This window comes from Ctenopharyngodon idella, chromosome 18 (assembly GCF_019924925.1).
Source record: "Ctenopharyngodon idella isolate HZGC_01 chromosome 18, HZGC01, whole genome shotgun sequence".
Classification (NCBI taxonomy): domain Eukaryota; kingdom Metazoa; phylum Chordata; class Actinopteri; order Cypriniformes; family Xenocyprididae; genus Ctenopharyngodon; species Ctenopharyngodon idella.
Window position 1 is genome coordinate 24,101,166 of NC_067237.1, and position 21,160 is coordinate 24,122,325.

The following is a 21,160-nucleotide window of genomic DNA, read 5'->3' on the forward strand; positions in this document are numbered from 1 at the left end:
AGCCTAAAAAATGAAAAATAAAAAACACTATTTTATTATTCTATATTAGGCTATATACTGAAAATAAATTACATCTTACTTAAACATATTAAAATAAAAAAGGTTATTATACAATATTACTGCTTTATTTTATATATTAATATTAACACTAGTGTATTTTTTAAACAGCCTGGGTAAGCATAAAATACTTTTTTCAAAAACCAAAAAAATCTTACTATCCACAAACTTTTGATTGGTAATGTCTTAAAAAATTTGATGAAATATTATAAATCACAAACTTTAAAAATACTAATTATACTAATTTTCTTTTTTTCCCCCACAAAATAACAATTAAGTGAAGGGAATTGTAAATAATAATTTATTTGTTTTAATGTTCCTGGGTCTTTCAAAAAAAAAAAAAAAAAATTATATATATATATATATATATATATATATGTACACACATACATACATACACTATATTGCCAAAAGTATTGGGACACCCCTCCAAATTATTGAAGTCAGGTGTTCCAATCACTTCCATGGCCACAGTTGTATGTGAATTTAAGCGTGGTACTGTGATAGGTTGCCACCTGTGCAATAACTCCATTCATGAAATTTCCTCACTACTAAATATTCCATGGTCAACTGTTAGTGGTATCATAACAAAGTGGAAGCAACTGGGAACAACAGCAACTCAGCCACGAAGTGGTAGGCCACGTAAAATCACAGAGCGGGGTCAGTGCATGCTGAGGCGCACAGTGCGCCAACTTTCTGCAGAGTCAATAGCTAGAGATCTCCAAACTTCGTGTGGCCTTCAGATTAGCTCAAGAACAGTGCGTAGAGAGCTTCATGGAATGGGTTTCCATGGCCGAGCAGCTGCATCCAAGTCTTACATCACCAAGTGCAATGCAAAGCGTCGGATGCAGTGGTGTAAAGCACGCCACCACTGGACTCTAGAGCAGTGGAGATGTGTTCTCTGGAGTGACGAATCACGCTTCTCTGTCTGGCAATCCGATGGACGAGTCTGGGTTTGGCGGTTGCCAGGAGAACAGTACTTGCCTGACTGCATTGTGCCAAGTGTAAAGTTTAGTGGAGGGGGGATTATGGTGTGGGGTTGTTTTTCAGGGGTTGGGCTTGGCCCCTTAGTTCCAGTGAAAGGAACTCTTAATGCTTCAGCATACCAAGACATTTTGGGCAATTTCATGCTCCCAACTTTGTGGGAACAGTTTGGGGACGGCCCCTTCCTGTTCCAACATGACTGCGCACCAGTGCACAAAAGCAAGGTCCATAAAGATATGGATGAGCGAGTTTGGTGTGGAAGAACTTGACTGGCCCTGCACAGAGTCCTGACCTCAACCCGACAGAACACCTTTGGGATGAATTAGAGCGGAGACTGCGAGCCAGGCCTTTTCGTCCAACATCACTGCCTGACCTCACAAATGCGCTTCTAGAAGAATGGTCAAAAAATCCCATAAACACACTCCTAAACCTTGTGGAAAGCCTTTCCAGAAGAGTTGAAGCTGTTATAGCTGCAAAGGGTGGGCCAACTCCATATTAAACCCTACGGATTAAGAATGGGATGTCATTAAAGGTCATGTGCACGTAAAGGCAGGCGTCCCAAAAATTTTGGCAATATAGTGTATATTATTACATTGCAAATATTCCAGACATTTCTTAATTCCTTTCTCTGATCAAAATGTTTCAAACAAAAACATGTTTTCTTGTGATTATTGGTTTAATTATTATTGTTTCAATTTATAGTTTTTATTTCTGTTAAGGATGCTTTCATAATTCATACTTTCTTTACATGAGGACTCAAAAGATAGAAACAGGAAAATAAAGTTACATTTGTATTTTTTTTATTTTTATTATAAACACTTAGAGACAGGACAACACCTCTCTCGTTGGTTTCCAGATATGTTCCAATAGGAAATTCAGGGCACTTGGGAAAAATACAATAGACCACTGAGCTTACTATGAACATTAATTTACATAGACAGCACAATATTAACAACATCATCTGAAATGCAAAGACTGGACCAAATCAAATTCCTGATACAACCATGCGCCCATTTACAACACATACAGACATCAAATAAATAAATCCCCAACAATCTGACGATCATTTTAAACCAGACCATATTTAACATCCGATTCCTCATTATTCTGTTAACAAAACAATGTATTTACAAACCAAATATATTAACTTAACTTTTGTTGTTTTTTCCTCACATGGAGGACATTTGATTCAATACAAGCTCTTGAAGTCCCCACTCAGTGGTTGACATTCATCTCCACTGATCTACAGTCGAAGCGGAGGGTTAAGATTGCCCTCTATTGGCTTGAAATGTAATTGCACAACAGTGTAAGTAGATGGTAAACAATGTGCATGCATACCATGCGCTAAAGACACAACACTGTACGACAATCAAACAGCTGCAGCGTGATACTTTTCTTTAACCGACTCTAATACAAAATGCATTATCCACACAACACTAACACATCTACTAGCAGGGTGCACAAACTTATGAGCGCTAACCCAGAGAGTCATGGGAGGATAACAGCATGCTGACACAGGTTTGCTCGGACTAAAATGGGAAGATCACTGTTTAATAAAGGACTAAAGGCACTTTAAACAGGGGAAGAGAGAGACATAATTCCAGTGTCCATAAATGAGGATGTCACAAACACTATTAATACTCAATTTATCCATATAGGAAGAACACAAAACCAGAGAAGTGCAATAGATGGGGACATACGACAGGAAAAGGCCCAGTAGAGAATTTTGGAGAGCAGATGGATTAAGAAAACATTTATTTTGTTGATAATGATATATTGAAATACTGATATTGTTAGACTGTATTTTTGTTCATTATTTGTCATTGAATTTGCTCAGAGGGCACTTTTAGTACTATAGCTCTGTACATAAAAGCAGCAGGAAAGATTTTAAGGAAATAAATATTTAAGGAAATATTTTAACTGACTGGGTCTGAGGATGTGTTTTGCATCACACAATATGAATTCCATATCATTTATAATGACAGATACTGTGTCTTATGATGCTTGAAAACTGCTATATTGCTATTCTAGTATATGTGCATATTTTGTCAAATTGTTGCAGTTTCGACAAAAATGAACCGTTTTCCACACATTGCAGCATCATGGCATGAGGCTGATCTATGCCAACCATTTTAGTTGCATGATTTCTGTAATGGTAAGGATTGTAGTAGGATTTTGGAGTGATAAACTGTGTTGGCATTTGTGGAATACTGATCATTAGAGTTCAAATGGATGTGCTGATGTAGATGGTAGAGTTTTGATGATTTTGGATATTCACTCGGCCGCCATCTGCTCAATGTGATCGCACAGCAGCTTGTATTGCTCTGAAAGAGGATCATAATAAAAGGGGGAATCGTATTAATACATACACTACCATTCAAAAGTTTTTTTTATAAAGAAATTGATTGATTTCAGCAGTGAGGCATTAAATTGTGACAGTAAATACATTTATAATGTTCCAAAAGGTTTTTATTCTAAAAAAAATCTTTTTAAAAAAAAAACTTTCTATTCATCACAGAATCCTGAAAAAATTTAACACAATTTACACAAAAATATTTAGCAGCACAACTATTTTTAACATTGATAATAATAATAAATGTTTCTTAAGCACTAAATCAGCATTTTAGAATGATTTCTAAAGGATCATGTGACAATGAAGATTGGAGTAATTATGCTGAAAATTCAGCTTTGCCATGTCAGAAATAAATTACATTATAAATATATTAAAATACAAAACATTATTTTAAATCGTAATAATATTATTTTACAATATTACTGTTTTTACTGTATTTTTGATCAAATAAATGTAGCCTTGGTGAGCATAAGAGACATCCTTTAAAAACATTAAAAAAAAAACACACCCAAATGTTTCAACAGTACTGTAATGAAGGCCACAAACTTATTTTTTTTTTCAAAATTCTTTTTAATTTGGAAAATTACATTACCTTCATTCAAATTTCCAATGACTGCCTGCTTCTTCAGGAAGTCGTTGCAAAGTTTCTTGCTCAGTCCAAATGCCACCATGTTATGAGTGAATGTCCTAGACAAATATATGTGAGCATATGAACATACAAAACAATGTCTGAAACTAGGGCTGTAAAATCGATTAATCGCGAGTAATCGCATCTAACATAAAAGTTTGTGTTGTTTACATAATGTGTTTGAAAAAAAAAAAGTGTATATAGTTTTATATATATATATATATATATATATATATATATATATATATATATATATATATATATATATATATATACACACATACACACATATATTATGAAACAAACTTTTATGTTAGATGCGATTAATCATTTTTACAGCCCTATCTGAAACATTAACATGCAGTGAACATTGTTTTTGTCAATTTTGTACAAAACAAGACCAATGCTATGTGACTCACCCCAGCTGACCAAAGGTGATGTTCTCATTAAATCTGGAGCTATCGTCTTTCTCTTCCTGGGTCATATGACACCACTTTTCTCTGAAGGTACAAAAACATAAGAGGTCAAGGTCAGAGGTCACTGATATTTTACCTTTTTTCCTCTCATCAAGCATGAGAGACCATCAGAGATTTGCCTCTATAATGATGTAAAAGTTCACTCAAAAACTTTAAACACATTACAATGAATACTGTGAGGTTAGATAGTTAAAAAGTTGTAAAAACAATCATACAAAAGGACAAATGTGTATTAGCCATACATTGGTGCTCATGCAAAATCCAACAAACATTTCAGAATAAGGTTTAGTGAGCAGTCAGCTGTAGCCATGATTCACAATGAATCAAAACAAAAACAAGACAATTTAAATAATAAAAAGCATATGAGCAACACAGAACCAAAAGGAAAAAAAAATGCTCAGGCAAACAAACCAATATGCATTTTTTCTATGTCCAAAATGTTCCTTTCCTAAAAATAAACAGTGTTGGGGAAAGTTACTTAATTACTTAAGTAATGCATTACAATATTGCGTTACTCTCTAAATAAGTAACTAATTGTGTTATTTAGTTACTTTTTTGGAAGTAATGTGTTACGTTACTTTTGCATTACTTTTTCTCATCTGGGCTGGGCTTGATTGTTTTTAATAACAAAAAAGTTATTCTATTTTTAGCAAATGTAAAGGCCCTTTCACACCCTATAAAATGAATAAGCCTCAGGCTGAAGGAAATGCAAATTCATGCCTGTACAGTAGAGGGCGCAGCTCAGACATGCTCAGGCACTCTTCAACTGTAAAAACAAAAAATGTAACAAATGTGATGTTTATCTAGAGTCATTTTTGCTTATTAGTATGGTTGAATTAGATCATAGAAGGTCAGCAGCAAAGACACTGGTTAATAAAGTGAGAATAAATACATAAAGTATATTTGTGTTAATTATTTTGCGTAATATTCAGAGTTTGCATTTCACCCTTTTTTTTTTCATTTTGAGGAGAAAAAGTAACTTGCGGTACTTATTTGTAAAAGTAATGCGTTACTTTATTAGTTACTTGGAAAAAGTAATCTGATTACATATCTCGCGTTACTTGTAATGTGTTACCCCCAACACTGAAAATAAATAAGCTCTTACTGGAAAACTGCTTTGAGTTTAAGTCTTTTATTTTTTAGCCTGTTTAATGGCCTGCCAGGTGAAAGTCTGAACACTAAGAAAGCTAATAGCACACCTCCCTTCAACAAGCTAAATGATTTGAGGAATCATTTATATCAGTAGCACAAACAGCGTGGGACAAATTACATGCAAAAGTTTAATACCTACAGCTGGGGATCTGAACGAACCCCCTAACAGCAAGTATGAGCACAAGTAACAGTGATACTTCTCTTAGCAAACACTACTAATAATTCAAGCTGTTCTCGGTTAGCAGTTGACATTGCAATGAACAGGCTCTAGGAATACAATACTCTTTGAATGCATGCAATGATACAGCAGGAAAAGTCAAAGAGCGAATACACTGTGATCTCATTGCCCTCTTCTCATTTTGTGTAATGTAGATCAGCGGTTCTCAACTGGTTCCAGGACACAGATTTTTACGTCGGACATCGTGGTGACCCAAAAACAGTCCCAAAAATGTTTATCGTTCAAAAGTAAACAAAAATGTCCCTGGTTAAACATTGAAATGTATTAATATTATTGTTTTCAATAATGAGGGCATGTCATGCAACCTGTCCATGCTGGCCAGATGAATTTGATATGCCGTGCCAAAATACTGTGTTTGATTGGATGCAAGGCTTTTGAAATCAAAAACAATAGAAACATTTTCTCTTCCTGTTTAAAAAAAGAGCCTATTTATTTTACTATACTAACAGCATGAGTGTATGGTTGTTTGCATTTATCAATGTTTTTTCTCTGCTGTCAGAATAGATATGACACTCATTTTTGTGTCACAATCCAGTAGTATTTTAGTATTAATAAGTATTTTATTAGTTTTCAAGGTCCACTGTGTCTTTGAGAGCAAAGTTAAAGTTGATAAAAAAGACAAAGCATTACGTTAAGGGAAATGTGACATGAGTCAGTACTTTATTGGTGGACCTCAAACACTGAGGTTTCCTTTGAGCGCTGTTGAAAATGTTATCAGAATGTTACACAGTTTCCTGTCTGGATCCTGCGCTGGTAGATACTGCTTATTGTGAATATCTAGCTGAAATACGTCAAGGGTTCACAAGGTTCCTTATTTTCCAGTCATTTGTTATAAGAATTACATTCAAAATAAAGAATTTCTAGTTGTTTCTAGTGGAGCATAACTAGAAAAAAACATATTAAAATGATTTCTGAAGGATCATGTGACACTGAAGTCTGGGGTAATGATGCTGAAAATTCAGATTTGCCATAGAAGAAATAAATTACATTTTAAAATACAGTAAAATAGAAAACAGTTGTTTTAAAATGTAATAATATTTTACTGTTTTAATAAATGCAACCTTGGTGAGCCTACTTTTTACTGAAAACTTTACCGACTTCAAAACTTTAAATGGTAGAGTATAATAAATAAATATAAATAAATGTGTCTTTTGAGATTTTATCATTGTATTCATTATTAGTTTGACTTCTTTTTTAGGTCAGAAAATGACCAAAATTCTCTGATATTTCCCAGTTTTCCATGACTGTGAGAACTCTGCGCTCAGTGTATGTATTTAAAATGCTGTTCCAATTCTGTCACTATATCATCCTTTTCCTAAACTTTCCCCTCAATTTATTCTGTGCACATCTTTCACTCTCAGTTCATTCTAACTGATCTACCCCCCCCCAACCCCTTTCTTTTATAATCCTCCTTTTTCTTTGCCTTTCCCGTCTAGCAGTGTCCAGGGCAGCAGACGGAATGAAGGACAGACCTTTCATCTTTCTCTTCCTCAGCCGTCCGCCTTTGCGAGGCAGCAAGGCACAGGGAGAAAAAGGGTTAAAGTCACATGCATAGAGAGAGAAAGAACCACATAGAGAAAGAGAGACAAGAGAGGATGATGAGCAGATGAGCAGTGTGGAAGAGTAAACCATAAGAGAGCACAGAGAGAGGCTGCAGGATCCAGACATTTCATCCAGATATTTCCACTACAAATACACCGCAACACTGTCATATGCACTGGGCACACAGTCACGCACCTCAGCTGAAACTTCTAGCTAGTTTATTTCAACATCACTAACAATCTATCAAACACACTGTAAACTCTCAATCTCTCCCTCTGGCTTTAACAGACACACAAACAAACACGCAGTCTAAACAAACACGCAATCTAACATGTGCATTAGGTGCTGTGCGAAGTCTGTTTTGTTTAATAGCACGATATATTACATTACAGAGTATACTTTGAAAACCGTGCACTCTCTCACCTCGTGGTGGGGGATCTTTTATTTCTCTCACAATGGACGGCATCAAAAAACGCTGCATTCCAAAACCTCAAAGTGTGCCTTTTAAAAAAGGATAAAGAGAAACAGATACAAGCAGACCAACATTAGCATCTATCCGTGACAAATGATCAGACATTGTGAGTGAACAATGTTAGAAAAACATTGTACATTAAACACACCAGCCTCCTTTACTGATAGGCTTCCATTGTAAGTTTTCTGTTTTGTTTTACAAACTAACATTTTATCATTATTTTTATGGCAAGTAATTATTTCTTTACCCAATTCCCATTACTGAAATGTGAAAAAGTAATGATATTACTAATTGTAAAATAATATTATGGTACTATTTGTTGCGAGAAATATATTTAATGCTGATTTAATAAGTGATTTATTTAAAGCACAACTGTTTTCAACACTGATAATAATAAGAAATGTTTCTTGAACACCAAATCAGTATATTAGAATGATTTCTGAAAGATCATGTGACACTGAAGACTGGAGTAATGATGCTGAAAATTCAGCTTTTCCATAACAGGAATAAATTCGATTTTAATATATTAAAATGCCATAAATTAAAAAAATTTAGAATAATTTTTAACAATTTAAAAATAAGGATTTTAAACATTCTGTCATTATTTTCATGACAATTAAGTATTTCTTTCCCAATTTACTGTAATGCAAAATATTTTAATATTATGGTACTATTTGTTGTAGTAAATTTGATTCTATGATTTCATTGATACGATTCTAATAATCGTATCAATAAAATAATCAATAATTGTATAAAAAAAATGCAGTCACAAATAAAAAAAATAAATAAAAAAAATAAAAAATTACCATTACGACTTTCTCTTTACTGGTTTACTGTAATGAGAATACAACTGTACTTTTGACATTACAGAGAATTGCTAATTACTGTTACTATTTTACAATAATAATAATAATAAAATGATACCAAATCCAATTTATTTTTCATATTCTAGCGTGAAATTTGATTCTGTCGATTTTTTTGATTCTGATGAATATGTCTGAAATAATGTAACAGTTGTTTGAAACAGTAATTTTTGGTAGACACTGACAGTATGCCACAAATGCAGTTCATAAACAAATGAACTGTAAATCACAAGAATATTCTTTTAAAATGCTGATTATGTGAAAAGGATACATTTTAGACAACTTCAGATGTTCATTTCAGCAATTTTCAGAAAGATTACTGACAACCTACCAAATGGGCTGCTGTTTCAGGTGCGTGTACAGGTAAATTTTCTCCTCTTCTTTTCTATCCGGGGAGAGAGGGGGAGAAACTACAGGGTACGCAAGCAGAGATAAGCACAGTTAATAACTCAAACACCTACACATGTCTATAATTCCTGTGGGTTAAGTGTCTTGCTCAACAGCACACTGGTGGTAGCTAATGAATGGTTTGGGCAACCAACCCAGATTTTTAACCACTATGTCTCACCACCACTATATATATAGAAAACCCGAACTGAAAGTGGTAACGACACAACAAGAGGTTACCACAGGTGAGAAGAGGAAATTAGAGAACACTTGATTAAAAACAGTGATGGTACATGGTGAACTACTGTACCTGGAGTTTTGGTTTTCTGTTCAACAGGTCTGTCTGCGTCTCTGAGGAGGAGAGAATGAGAACAGGATGAGTTTGTGAGCAGCAGAAGCTTCAATAATTAAAGTGTTATTAATAGCGATGACAGAAAATCACTCACTCATTCTTTCGGCCCAAGGGTCCTCTCAGTTTGCTCTCCAGACCCCCAAAGAATCCTTTAACATCAGTCTTAGCAGAGGTGTTTTTGAGCAGTCGCTCTGCGATATCCTTCTTCCCAGAGAGCCAGACCTTTCCAGTGCGCAGGTACGAGTCGATCCCCCCGCTGGGCCTCTCCAGCAGCTCTGTGGGAGACAGCTGGAACTTACCTGTCACACAAACACATATATTCATTAGAAATGAAAATGAAATTAATTGAAAAGGCACACTAGGCAGTCACACTCAATGTACTTGTATATTAGGAGTAGGAATCTTTGGGCACCACAAGGTTTAAAGAGTCATGATCTGATTCCAAAACGATTCTCAACATTCATGAAATGGATTCAAATCTTTAGCAGTGTTAAATATAATGCATATAATGTATCTGTGTATACTTTTTCAATAAGAAAAATTATTATCAACTACTTTTTTTGTGAATCAAATCAAGTCAATCACAACTATTCAAAAGTTTGGGGTCAATATGATTTTTAAAATGTATACCAACGCTGCATTTATGTGATCAAAAATACAGTAAAAACAGTAATATTGTGAAATATTATTACAATTTAAAATAACTTTTCTATTTGAATACATTTTAAAATGTAATTTATTTCTGTGATGGCAAAGCTGAATTTTCAGTAGTCATTCAGTATCACATGATCCTTCAGAGATCATTCTAATATGCTGATTTGGTGCTCAATATTATTATCAATATTGAAAACAGCTAATATTTTTATGGAACCCATGCCTTTTTCATGTTTCTTTGATGAATAGAAAAGAACAGCATTTATTTGAAATAGAAATTTTGAAGCATTATAAATGTCTTCACTGTCTTTTTTGATCAATTTATTGCATCCTTGCTAAATAAAAGTAATAACTAAACAAAAAATTACTGACCCAAACCTTTGAACTGTATATCTCTGTTTCCTCCATCCCCAGTTTTTATACCAGGTCAAAAAACACATTAAAATGGCATTGTTCAATTTGCTTAAACAATAAGCGGCAATGCCAGTAATGTCTGAGTCATACGCTGTAACAGGAAGTTGGAGGAGGTCAGGACATTCTTTTTCAGATTTCACACAGTATGATTGCTTAATATTAAAGGTGAACTTTCTTACCCATGTAGTAATATGTGAAGCACATGGTCATGAGGTGTTTGGCAGGACCATAATCATCCACCTGGTGACATCTGTCAATCAATAAAATCTGGGTCACATTTGAGCCACACACATGGCACAATCGCCAGGAGTTCTACAGAAAACTGGTGAAGCAGCTCTCAGATGGTTTGGAGTGGCTTCCATGTAATGTCAAACATAAACCTGAGATATTATCGCTAATGTACTTACTCAAACAAAACAACGGCGAAGGACTGCACCAGCCTGTAGAAAGTCTGTTCGCTCACACATTTGGAGTGGCAGCGCTGCAAACACAACCCACGGTTATCATCACAACTGTATTTGTTTATGCATATTTGTTTTACTGCATGAGTTTTCTTGATCTTTCAGAAAGACTGAGCGATCTCTTCATTGAATCTATATGGACTGAAAATGATGGCCAATATTTAATTTCAGATAACCAATAAATGGGCAATTATTAAAGATTATTATATATTATTCTAGACTAAGTAAATACATGAAATCAATGAAAAACCTAAAATCAATTATTTTAAAAGCTACAAATGAATTCAGGCATCACACCATTAAAATGTACAGTACGAAAAATGGATAGTCTGCTAAAGATTACATTGAGCAGATTTATTAAATCATTAGTGTTATTAAAGATTAACTTTAATATTGGCTGATGATAACCAATATGGTAATTGTATATTGTGCACCACTGCAGTGTTTTGGTCATTTTAACTGATAAGTAGTCAAACTATTTTTAACACATTTCTCAAACAATGGGTGTGTACTAGTTCGCATCATTATTTCGTGTTGCTTCATAAAATCCTATATTGCAAAAATTTGTGTTGCTAAATAGGTTTGCAGTGGATTAGCAACATGTCTTCTGCTATTTTTTTGTATGACACAGCAAAAATAGGTTATGGCACTCACACTTGCGGTGTGAACACTGGAACCTGTTAAATAGGAATGCAGAAATGAATATGCATCATTCACACACTGTGTTATTTTAGTATTATTTATATGCTATTATAGTATTTATTACCATTTAAAATTATCTTTCATATATATAAGAATATATAAGTAAAATAACATATATGTGACCCTGGACCAAAAAACCAGTAATAAGTAGCATGGATATATTTGTAGCAATAACCAACAACATTATATGGGTCAAAATTATCGATTTTTTTATGCCAAAAATCATTAGGATATTAAGTAAAGATCATGTTCCATGAAGATGTTTTGTAAATTTCCTACCGTAAATACAGTATATCAAAAATTTAGTTTTGTGAGTGGATATGCATTGCTATGGACTTCATTTGGACAACTTTAAAGACAATTTTCTCAATATTTTGATTTGCACCATCAGATTATTCAGACTCCAGACTCCAATATTGTCATATCCTAACAAACCATACATAAGTGGAAAGCTTATTTATTCAGCTTTGATGATGTATAAATTTGTTTCAAAAAAAAAAAAAAAAAACAATTATAAATAATATATATAAAATTTTTTCATTTTAATTTTAGTAAAGTTTTAGTCATTTTGTTATGTGCTTTTGTCATTTTTTTTTTTTTTTTAATATTTCTATTCAGCTTTAATTTATTTTTAATTCAGGGTAACAGTATACTAAAAACAGAAAAGTTTCTCCTTTGCATTTTGTCAAAATAATCCCCGTTCACACGGATCCACGAAAATGACTAAAAATGTCTGTATTCTGCTGCCAGGCCAGTAGTTGGCGATGTCACTTTGTAAAGAAACACTACGTGCCTATTGACTGTACACATAATACGCATGTGCATGACATCACCGTTTTCACAAATTCACATTTTTATAGTTTACATGGAGATTATAACGGTATAATTTTCACATTTTCAAAAATGTGCACTTTGAAACCCATTCTCAAATGTTTGCATTTTCTGGCCCCCAAAACGTGGTTGTCGTGTAAATGAACCACCAAAAAGCATAACAATTTTTCAGTTTTTAGTTGAAAACGGTGTCGTGTAAAGGGACCCTTAGTTTCAGTTTTAATTATTTTTTAATTATATTAACTTACACTCATTCATTTCGGTTTAAGTAACGTTTTTTTTCAACACAATATTTATATTTTATTTTATTTCAACTTTATCTCAATTATTGAAAATGATTTTTAATAGTTTTAGTTAATAATAACAACAGTTCAGTTTCACCTCTGGTGCAGAATGTGTGAAACAGGTCTAAACCATCACCCAAAATGTAACCATAATCAATCAGAAAATTAAAAATGAAAAGTCATGCAGTGATTGTTTTTATGATTGATCATCGATGCTGCTCCCATACCTGCGCACTGACATATTTGGCGAACCACTCCCTGCCTTTCCCGTTCTCTCCAGTGCACAGCTCTCCAAAGCGAGCCTTCTCCTCCTGATCAAAGTCCTCCCTGAGAGAGGGAAAAAGAATAAAAGGAACCATGAGTAATCACAGGAAGAGAAAGACAAAGGGGTAGCAAGAGAGTACTTAAAACAATAGGAACAAATGCAAACACATGCATCAGTTGATATGTGACTATAATTCAGTGTGAAGTTTCTTCCACAATCAAGATAACAGTTCAACCAAAGAAATGAAAATTCTGTCATCGTTTACTTGCCCTCATGTAGTTCCAAACCTGTGTGACTTTCTTACTTCCATGGAGAACAAAAGTACACAGTGACAACTGGCTGTCAAGCTCCAACAAGGACAAAAAAGCCCAATAAATGCAGTCTATGTGACTCATACACTATATTCTAAGCTTTCTAAAGCTAAACAATAGCTTTGACTCAGGAACAGACTGAAATTTAAGTGCACCTTATCAGAGGTATTGCGTCTGATCTGGTGTGAATGAGATTTGTGAGCTATGGTGGAAATTTTCAGTAGATAAAAACTTAAATTTGGTCTGTTCCTCACACAAAATTATCATAAGGCATAGCACACAAGTACTTTTATGGTGCTTTTTTGTACTTTCTGGAGTTTGATATTCACCGGTCACTGTAGTTATAATAAAAAGAGCGAGATGAACATTCTGTGAAACATCTCTTTTTGTGTTCTTGGTATGAAGCATTTCTTTAAGCTGTAGTTTGTGAAGCAAATCACCTTCCATGGAAGAGCTTTGCCACATAGGTTTTCATGAACGCTCGTATCTCCGTCTCCTCTGTGTCTTCAGTACTGTGACTGGAGCATGACGAGGACCGCCTCGTGCTCGACGGGTGTGATGGCGATTCTGTGCCCTCGATCTCACTGTCAGCAGATTCGGTGGCATCACTATCTTCTTCTCTGTGGGAAGTGTGTGTGGGGGCCATGGGCTGTGGTAGAAGGGGCTCCATGGTGGTGTTGCTCACAGACTCAGGGACGAGAGGCTCGGATGAGAAAAAGTCCGCCCCACTTTGAGGTCCAAGAACAGAGGCCACTGTCCCTTCTGGGGGCGAGTCGAAGTCTATGAGGTTGTTCACCACGGCCCCCTCCATTCTTTGTTATGGAGGTAATTCAGTCACTAGGTGAGATATGATGATGTCAGCTCAAAAACCCACGGAGGGGACAGCAGTTTGTAGCTCCACAGTTTCGTCACAGCAGGACCTAAAAATACACAAAAAAACTGTGTATACAGTATATACACACAGTATATATACTGTGTGTACTATTCAAAAGTTTTTGAAACATTAGAAGTCTCTTATGCTCACCAAGGCTGCATTTATTTAATCAAAAATAAAAACAGTACAATTACAATTTAAAGCAACTGAAATATTTTAATATTTTAAAATATAATTTATCCTGTGATGACAAAGCTGAATTTTCAGCATCATTATTCCAGTCTTGAGTGTCACATGATCCTTCAGAAATCATTCTTATATGCTGATTTAGTGCTCAAGAAACATTTCTAATTATTATCAATGTCCAAAACAGTTGTTGTGCTTAATATTTTTGTTGTAATTTATTTATTCAGAATAGAAAGTTCAAAAGAACAGGATTTATTTAAAATGGATATTTTTTGTAACATTATACAGGTCTTTACTATCACTTTTTATCAATTTAATGCATTTTTGCAGAATAAAAGTATTAATTTCGTAAAAAAAAAAAAAAAAAAAAAACCCTTACTGACCCCAATCTTTTGAACAGCAGTGTATATTATATTGTAATATGTTTGTTTTTTTAATATTTATTATATAAAATAATATTATAAAAATACTTATAAATATAAAAATTCAACTATTCAAAACATTTTCATGAAGTGGAACATTACGGTAAGGGTACTTTAACATCCTCTTTTGTCATAAACTTCCTTGCAGCTGTGTTTATACAGACTGACCACAGCATGAGGCAACCCAGAGTCTGTCAGAGCCTGTTAATATGATGTTAGATTATGAAATCCATTGCACAGAATCTCAGTGCAAAAGCATGTGTTTCTATGACTGCTAATGAAGCACCAGACAATGTAATGCAATGAGTGTCTTTCACTCTCAGACATGGGCAGTATACATATATTGAGAATACATTTTTTTCAAATCTCAAATTAAAAAAATATTCTCATGCAAACCAGTATATAATAGATACCCCATCAAATATCATAATGCTTATTGATTTTATATCAAGGTTAAAGTTTAATTTTCACAAGTACTTAATCTTGCCTCTGTGAAAATACCATCTGCTTCTCATACAACTGAAGACGAGTGACACGTGTTTCCTTCTCAAACGAAAGGCTAGTTCACTCTGCCCCAACAGATGCTAATGGTTAGTGTTAAATTCAATGTGAATTGCCACTTGCAAACCACTTCTAAGCAAGACATATTTCATAATGGAACAGGATATGAAAGTATTGATTGGGTCATGAAAAGAAGTTATTCGGCTATTGGTTAACATTATCCATAATGGACCTTGCAAGGCTACCATAGCTTTTTTTAAACAGTGGCTTCTGGAAGTCAAACTCAATGAAATCTGAATGAATTCTGCATGTAGACCAATCATTCATGCTATACCGGCATTATTTTTACAAGGCCAGAAACTATGTTCCCTTAGGTTTTGGACAAAACCCTGAGAATTAGGACTGAGAGGTTGGTTATGTAATGCAGAGCTGGAGGAGCGTGACTTGGCTGGCATACGCGCTCACAAGTGCACACACACACACAGACACACATGCAGTGACCAGAGTCAGAGATCGTGTCAACTGCGCCTGCCTTTTTTCACACTTGTCTTTAAGAAGCACAAGGCGGAAAAAACAACTGTTATGTTGGTGTGAGCATTATGAAGAAAAGCTTTTACACAGTAATGGTATAGGCGATATCACAACATTTTGTAATTCTTCTAAAAACGGATTTATTTATTTCAAAAGCATGTGGTAGTTGGTAATCTACCGAATACTAATACAAACCAAATTTAATAAAAATGCCACCAAATATAAAAATTAGAAAAATTAGAAGAATTGTCAAGAGCAATCACTAAACTTATTCATGCTTCACAAGCATCCAGTGATTTTTTTAAAAATGATTTGAGGCTCATAACTAAAGATACCAAACTCCTACACATTACTGCTTCGCTTGAGCTTTATAAATCTCAGCATTCGAGGGTAAATGCACATGCTGCAATATTCCTTCCTCCCTGCACTGGAGCACTTCCCCCTCTTTCTGCTGCATCCATCCATCCATGCAACAAAATGCCCCTTCATGGTGAGCCTCGGGGCCCGGCGCAGAGGTTCTGCTGTCAGAGTGATGGGACACAGATGAGTTGGAGTGGGTGAGTGGGTCCACTGGTTTAAGAGACTGAATGGGTTAAGGGTTACCAAAGCACTGCAGTGATATCAGAGTCAGCAGTGCAGAGAGAGAGATAATTACATGTGTGATGAATGTCTCGGGGACAGAGATATTGGGTTGGCTTGTGGGCAAGGTCAAGTCGGTCAAAAAACTAGAAAACTAGTGAGCTAGAACTGTGGCTTTCAATTAGTTTAACGTCAAGGCCCAGATGTTACATCAAATTGTGACCAGTACCAAAATTTTCATCACACAAAAGCAAACAAAAATGTTTGTAAAAGCAAACATTTAAATGTATTAAATTCCATTCAATTTCACTTTTATTGCTGGAATTTCTTTAAAAATTGTCTCGCATCCCACAGCGTTCACTGTCTCACATCAATACATTTCAGTACTATTAATATTTTTATAATAATATAATAAATTTGTGACCCTCGACCACAAAACCAGTCATAAATCGCACAGGTATATTTGTAGCAATAGCCAACAATACATTGTATGGTTCAAAATTATCGATTTTTATTTATGCCAAAAATCATTAGGATATTAAGTAAAGATCATGTTCCATGAAGATATTTTGTAAATTTCCTACCGTAAATATATCAAAAATGTATTTTTGTGTGTGGATATGCATTGCTAAGGACCTCATTTGGACAACTTTAAAGGTGATTTTCTCAATATTTTGATTTTTTTTGCACGCTCAGATTCCAGATTTTCAAATAGTTGTATCTTGGCTAAATATTGTCCTATCCTAACAGACCATACATCAATGGAAAGCTTATTTATTCAGCATTCAGGTGATGTATAAAACTCAATTTCAAAAAATTGACCATTATGTATGGTTTTGTGGTCCAGGGTCACATATATCAAAATAATAATCTATTATATTATTACAATTAATAATAATAATTCATTTTATTATTACTACTACTACTAATGGTAATGATAATAACAATTGATGACACAAAACATATTGTGTTAATATTAATAATAATAATAATAATAATAATGATAAAATAATCTATTATATTATCGCAATCAATAATGATAATAATAATAATAATTCACACAAAACATTGCTTTCAGCACAAACCAAGTTTATCCTCGACGCAAGACAAGTGAACCCATATTTAAAGAAGTCCGGGTTGCATTTTATTTTACCTTGCATAATTTTTTTTATGTCAGACAACCCATTTGTCCCGTCATTGCCTAATTTGGGTAGCTTCTACCAAGCAACAGATGAATTTGTGCCAAAATACTGTCGAGTTTGATTAGTTGCACAACCTTTGAAAACAAGATTTTGGATAAGTTGCAAAGTCTGTTTATTTTGCCATCATATCTATGCACGATTAGATTTTATTATTTGCATTTGGCATTGTTGTTTTTTTTCCTGCTGTCCCTGCTATCAGAACTGACCTGTATTCAACCCTTTGAGAACCACTTGTTTATTGCATTACAAGCAACATTCAAATATAGAGGCTGATTTAGATTACATGCTGGTATAGAACCAAGAAGTAAAACTGTTGTAGGGAAGAAAATAATTATAAATCATGCAGGATAGTGATACGTTACCAGACAAAAAGATCAGATTTCATCGGGATTTGAAAACATGCAAAAGCTTGCAGAAATTTGTTTTAGGTGGAGAAGGCTGTGTTAACGGTGTGAGAGACTGTCTTTGATGTGAAAATAAGGCCACAGAGAGGTTAATTTGAGGCTGTTTCATTTGCATCATTATGCAACATGCCCTGCTATTTCCTCAAGGGAAACCTCACTCATATCTGCCACTGTATCAAACACTGTGAATTGTCATTCATTTACAGAGCTTGATCAGCTAGCCGCTGACTGATGCTGCACAATCAGACACATAAACAAAGCCTAAATGGATCAATGCTTCTAACCAGAGAGTATCAGATTCAATAAAAGTCACATGAAATTACCCTTTTACTGAGACACTGCAAAGAGCGCATAGACTGAAAATTGCTTCTAACAGTGAGCTTTTCATCAATGGCCTGCACTTGAATAGGACAAGAAAAATGATCCTCGGCTTGGCTGGAAACAAGAGCACTCTTATCTCCGGCCACTAGAGTTTAAAAATATGTAGTCATGTTCATGAGGCCTGCAGTCAAGCATGGATGCCAGGTTTTTCGGACTAACGCTGTTCAATAGGACTTAAAGGGATAGTTCACTCAAAAATCCCATGATTTACTCACCATCAAGCCATCCAAGGTGTATATGACTATCTTCTTTCAGACAAACTGAATTAGAGATATATTTAAATATATACTTAGTCGTCCAAGGTTTATAATGGTTGTGAATGGAGGGCCGCGATTTGAAGCCAAAAAATTCCATCCATAATCGTCATTACGTTGTGCATCAGGTCAAAGGATACTCTTCCGGCGCAAATTGACTTGCGCATTCTGCGTACGGTAGTCCGCCGGAAGCTGGTTATTTGAATTTATAAAGTTTTAAATATGGATATTTTTCTTACAAAAACGCATCGCTTCACTTCAGAAGGCCTTTATTAACCCCCTGGAGTCATATGGATTACTTTTTTTATGGATGGATACATTATTTTTGACTTTAACACCCATTCACAACCATTATAAACCTCGGAGGACTAAGGATATTTTTAAATATATCTCTGATTGTGTTCGTCTGAAAGAAGATAGTCATATACACCTAGGATGGCTTGAGGGTGAGTAAATCATGGGTTGATTTTCATTTTTGGGTGAACTATCCCTTTAATGGTAAAAACGCACTAGGGTTGTGACTTTAAAAAATGAGGAAACCCCTAATAAATGCTTGCATCTAATTAAAATAATGTAATTATCATAGCATATAGCCTGGTATTTTAGTATATGATAATTTATAGATGGCAGGTTAAATAAATACAGGATTCTTATCATTAACTAAATCTTAAACTATTATTAAAAACATTAGTTTAAATATAAATACAAGTGTTTAGATCGTAAGGGGAAAAATGCAGGTAATGAATTATATAACACTTGGCTGATATTTATTCACAATGATCTAATGATCTGTCAACCACTGATTCAGGCAAACACACAAAGCAATTATTCACAACACATTGAAATAATGTGTGAATCAGGTGTCATACCTGCTAATGCTGTCCCAGACAGTAAGCGGAAATAGAGACTTTAAGAAAGTGAGAAGGAACTAGATTCTATGCTGTAGCAGGTAATCCCATGGATTTCTCCATTGAAAACAATAGCACTTCTGCTCCAGTGCTTTAGACCTTTTCTTTTAGTTTAGCGTCTTAAAATAGCACCTGTCAAAATACCAGCTTATCAAAAGACAACTCGCAGGCTTCATCAGAAACATTTCCTACAGTCAAAATGGCCCTATTTTTAGCCTCCACAACAAGTGCATATTTACATTAGCACTAATGCATAGGCTGCATCTCTGGTTGCTTGAAACACTGATGAAACTAAATAAGCACAGTCACATATTGATCTGACAGTGGCTGTGGGAATCATTTAGGCATTATATAGCACACACATTATAAAAATGATGTCTAGATAGGCAGCTCACTAGGTTTTGAGACATAGCCATGTTCTCAAAGCTCATCATTCATATTTTCTTCATACCAGCACTCTATAGCTCAGTTTACTCTTGCAAAATGAAACCTCCACCACTCCACCCCCCTATTGTAAACAACTCTGTGCAATCATATGGCACACTTTTATGCGGAAAGAAAAGCGGAAAATTCTTGAAGCACGTAGGGGAGTTCATTTCACAGTGTTCATTCTGTCACTAACAGCATTTATATAACGGCTCGCGCATCTATGTATACGGGTTTCTGCCTGCAACGTAATTACTATCAATAATTGTTTTCATTGTAACATCCTGTTCATTCGCACCTCGAGCTTAAGAAATGGCATGATGATGGACATGACAGCACCTATGCTGCGACTGTTAACGTCAAGTCCCCTGATAAAGTCTTGTTAGATGACACTTACCCTGGATGTTCCAGCTGGAGCTTCGTCTTCCCACAGTGCGTACGATGTACAGGGAGCTCTGAAAACGTCCGAGTGTGCGCATGCGCGACAATATCAGTAGCGGATGGGGGAATCCAGTGACGTATCCTTGATGACACGTGACTGCTCACTGCGCATTTTTTACTGTTCACGTTTGATATGGTCAGTTTAGTGCAGTACTTTTTAAATGTATTTCAGAAAGAAAGCCTATGTAGCAATTTTTGAAAGTCAGTCAAAAAATTTGCATACATCTTCTCATTCCTTATTATTTTTGCATGACAACTATTAAATAATTATTAATACGAAAACGATTATACAATTGATAAAAATAATTAATATACAGTAAATAATATTATTATAAGTATATATGAATATGCTACATATTTAACTGTGAAAACATCTGATATATTTCATATGTAAATAGTATAAAATTAAAAAAATTATATAAATTTTACTTTCTTAAGCAATCTATCGTGACATTTTTTGCACATTTTTGTTACTTGATTTCATAATGTATAAATTTATTTTCACGAATGTATTGTTGTAGCCTATTGTTTCCATCTTTTCGTTTGGGAAACAATGAAATGCTTGCAGAAATCTATATCAAAAGCAAAAGTTTTCTCTGGGAACAACTGCACTGCATGGAGACAA

General features: G+C 34.7%; 1 protein-coding gene across 2 annotated transcripts; it reads right to left on the reverse strand.

Moving 5' to 3' along the window:
* Positions 1-1,819: 1,819 nt before the first annotated feature.
* On the reverse strand, positions 1,820-20,645 carry kiaa0513 (KIAA0513 ortholog). 2 transcript variants are annotated; one of them, XM_051869501.1, is made up of 13 exons: positions 20,492-20,645; positions 13,867-14,346; positions 13,078-13,177; positions 10,980-11,053; positions 10,752-10,822; positions 9,599-9,803; positions 9,463-9,503; positions 9,097-9,175; positions 7,854-7,931; positions 7,361-7,390; positions 4,442-4,522; positions 3,987-4,081; positions 1,820-3,365 (listed from the first exon to the last, which is right to left on the reverse strand). In XM_051869501.1, the coding sequence occupies exons 2-13, from the start codon at positions 14,235-14,237 to the stop codon at positions 3,316-3,318; spliced, it is 1,275 nt and encodes a 424-aa protein (XP_051725461.1). In that variant the 5' UTR covers positions 14,238-14,346; positions 20,492-20,645; the 3' UTR covers positions 1,820-3,315. The 2 variants fall into 2 exon arrangements, with proteins under 2 accessions (XP_051725461.1, XP_051725462.1); XM_051869502.1 differs by lacking the exon at positions 7,361-7,390 and having other exon boundaries at positions 20,492-20,644.
* Between the last annotated feature and the right edge of the window lie 515 nt (positions 20,646-21,160).

What these genes read in the sequence shown, in the direction of transcription:
- kiaa0513 (XM_051869501.1), bottom strand. Translation starts at nt 14,237, where the DNA reads ATGGAGGGGGCCGTGGTGAACAACCTCATAGACTTCGACTCGCCCCCA. An exon ending in CTGAAACAGCAGCCCATTTG is followed by an intron (nt 7,932 to 9,096) that starts GTAGGTTGTCAG and finishes CTTTTTTAAAAG; the next exon opens with GCACACTTTGAGGTTTTGGA. An exon ending in GAGGAAGAGAAAGATGAAAG is followed by an intron (nt 4,523 to 7,360) that starts GTCTGTCCTTCA and finishes TTGTACCTTCAG; the next exon opens with AGAAAAGTGGTGTCATATGA.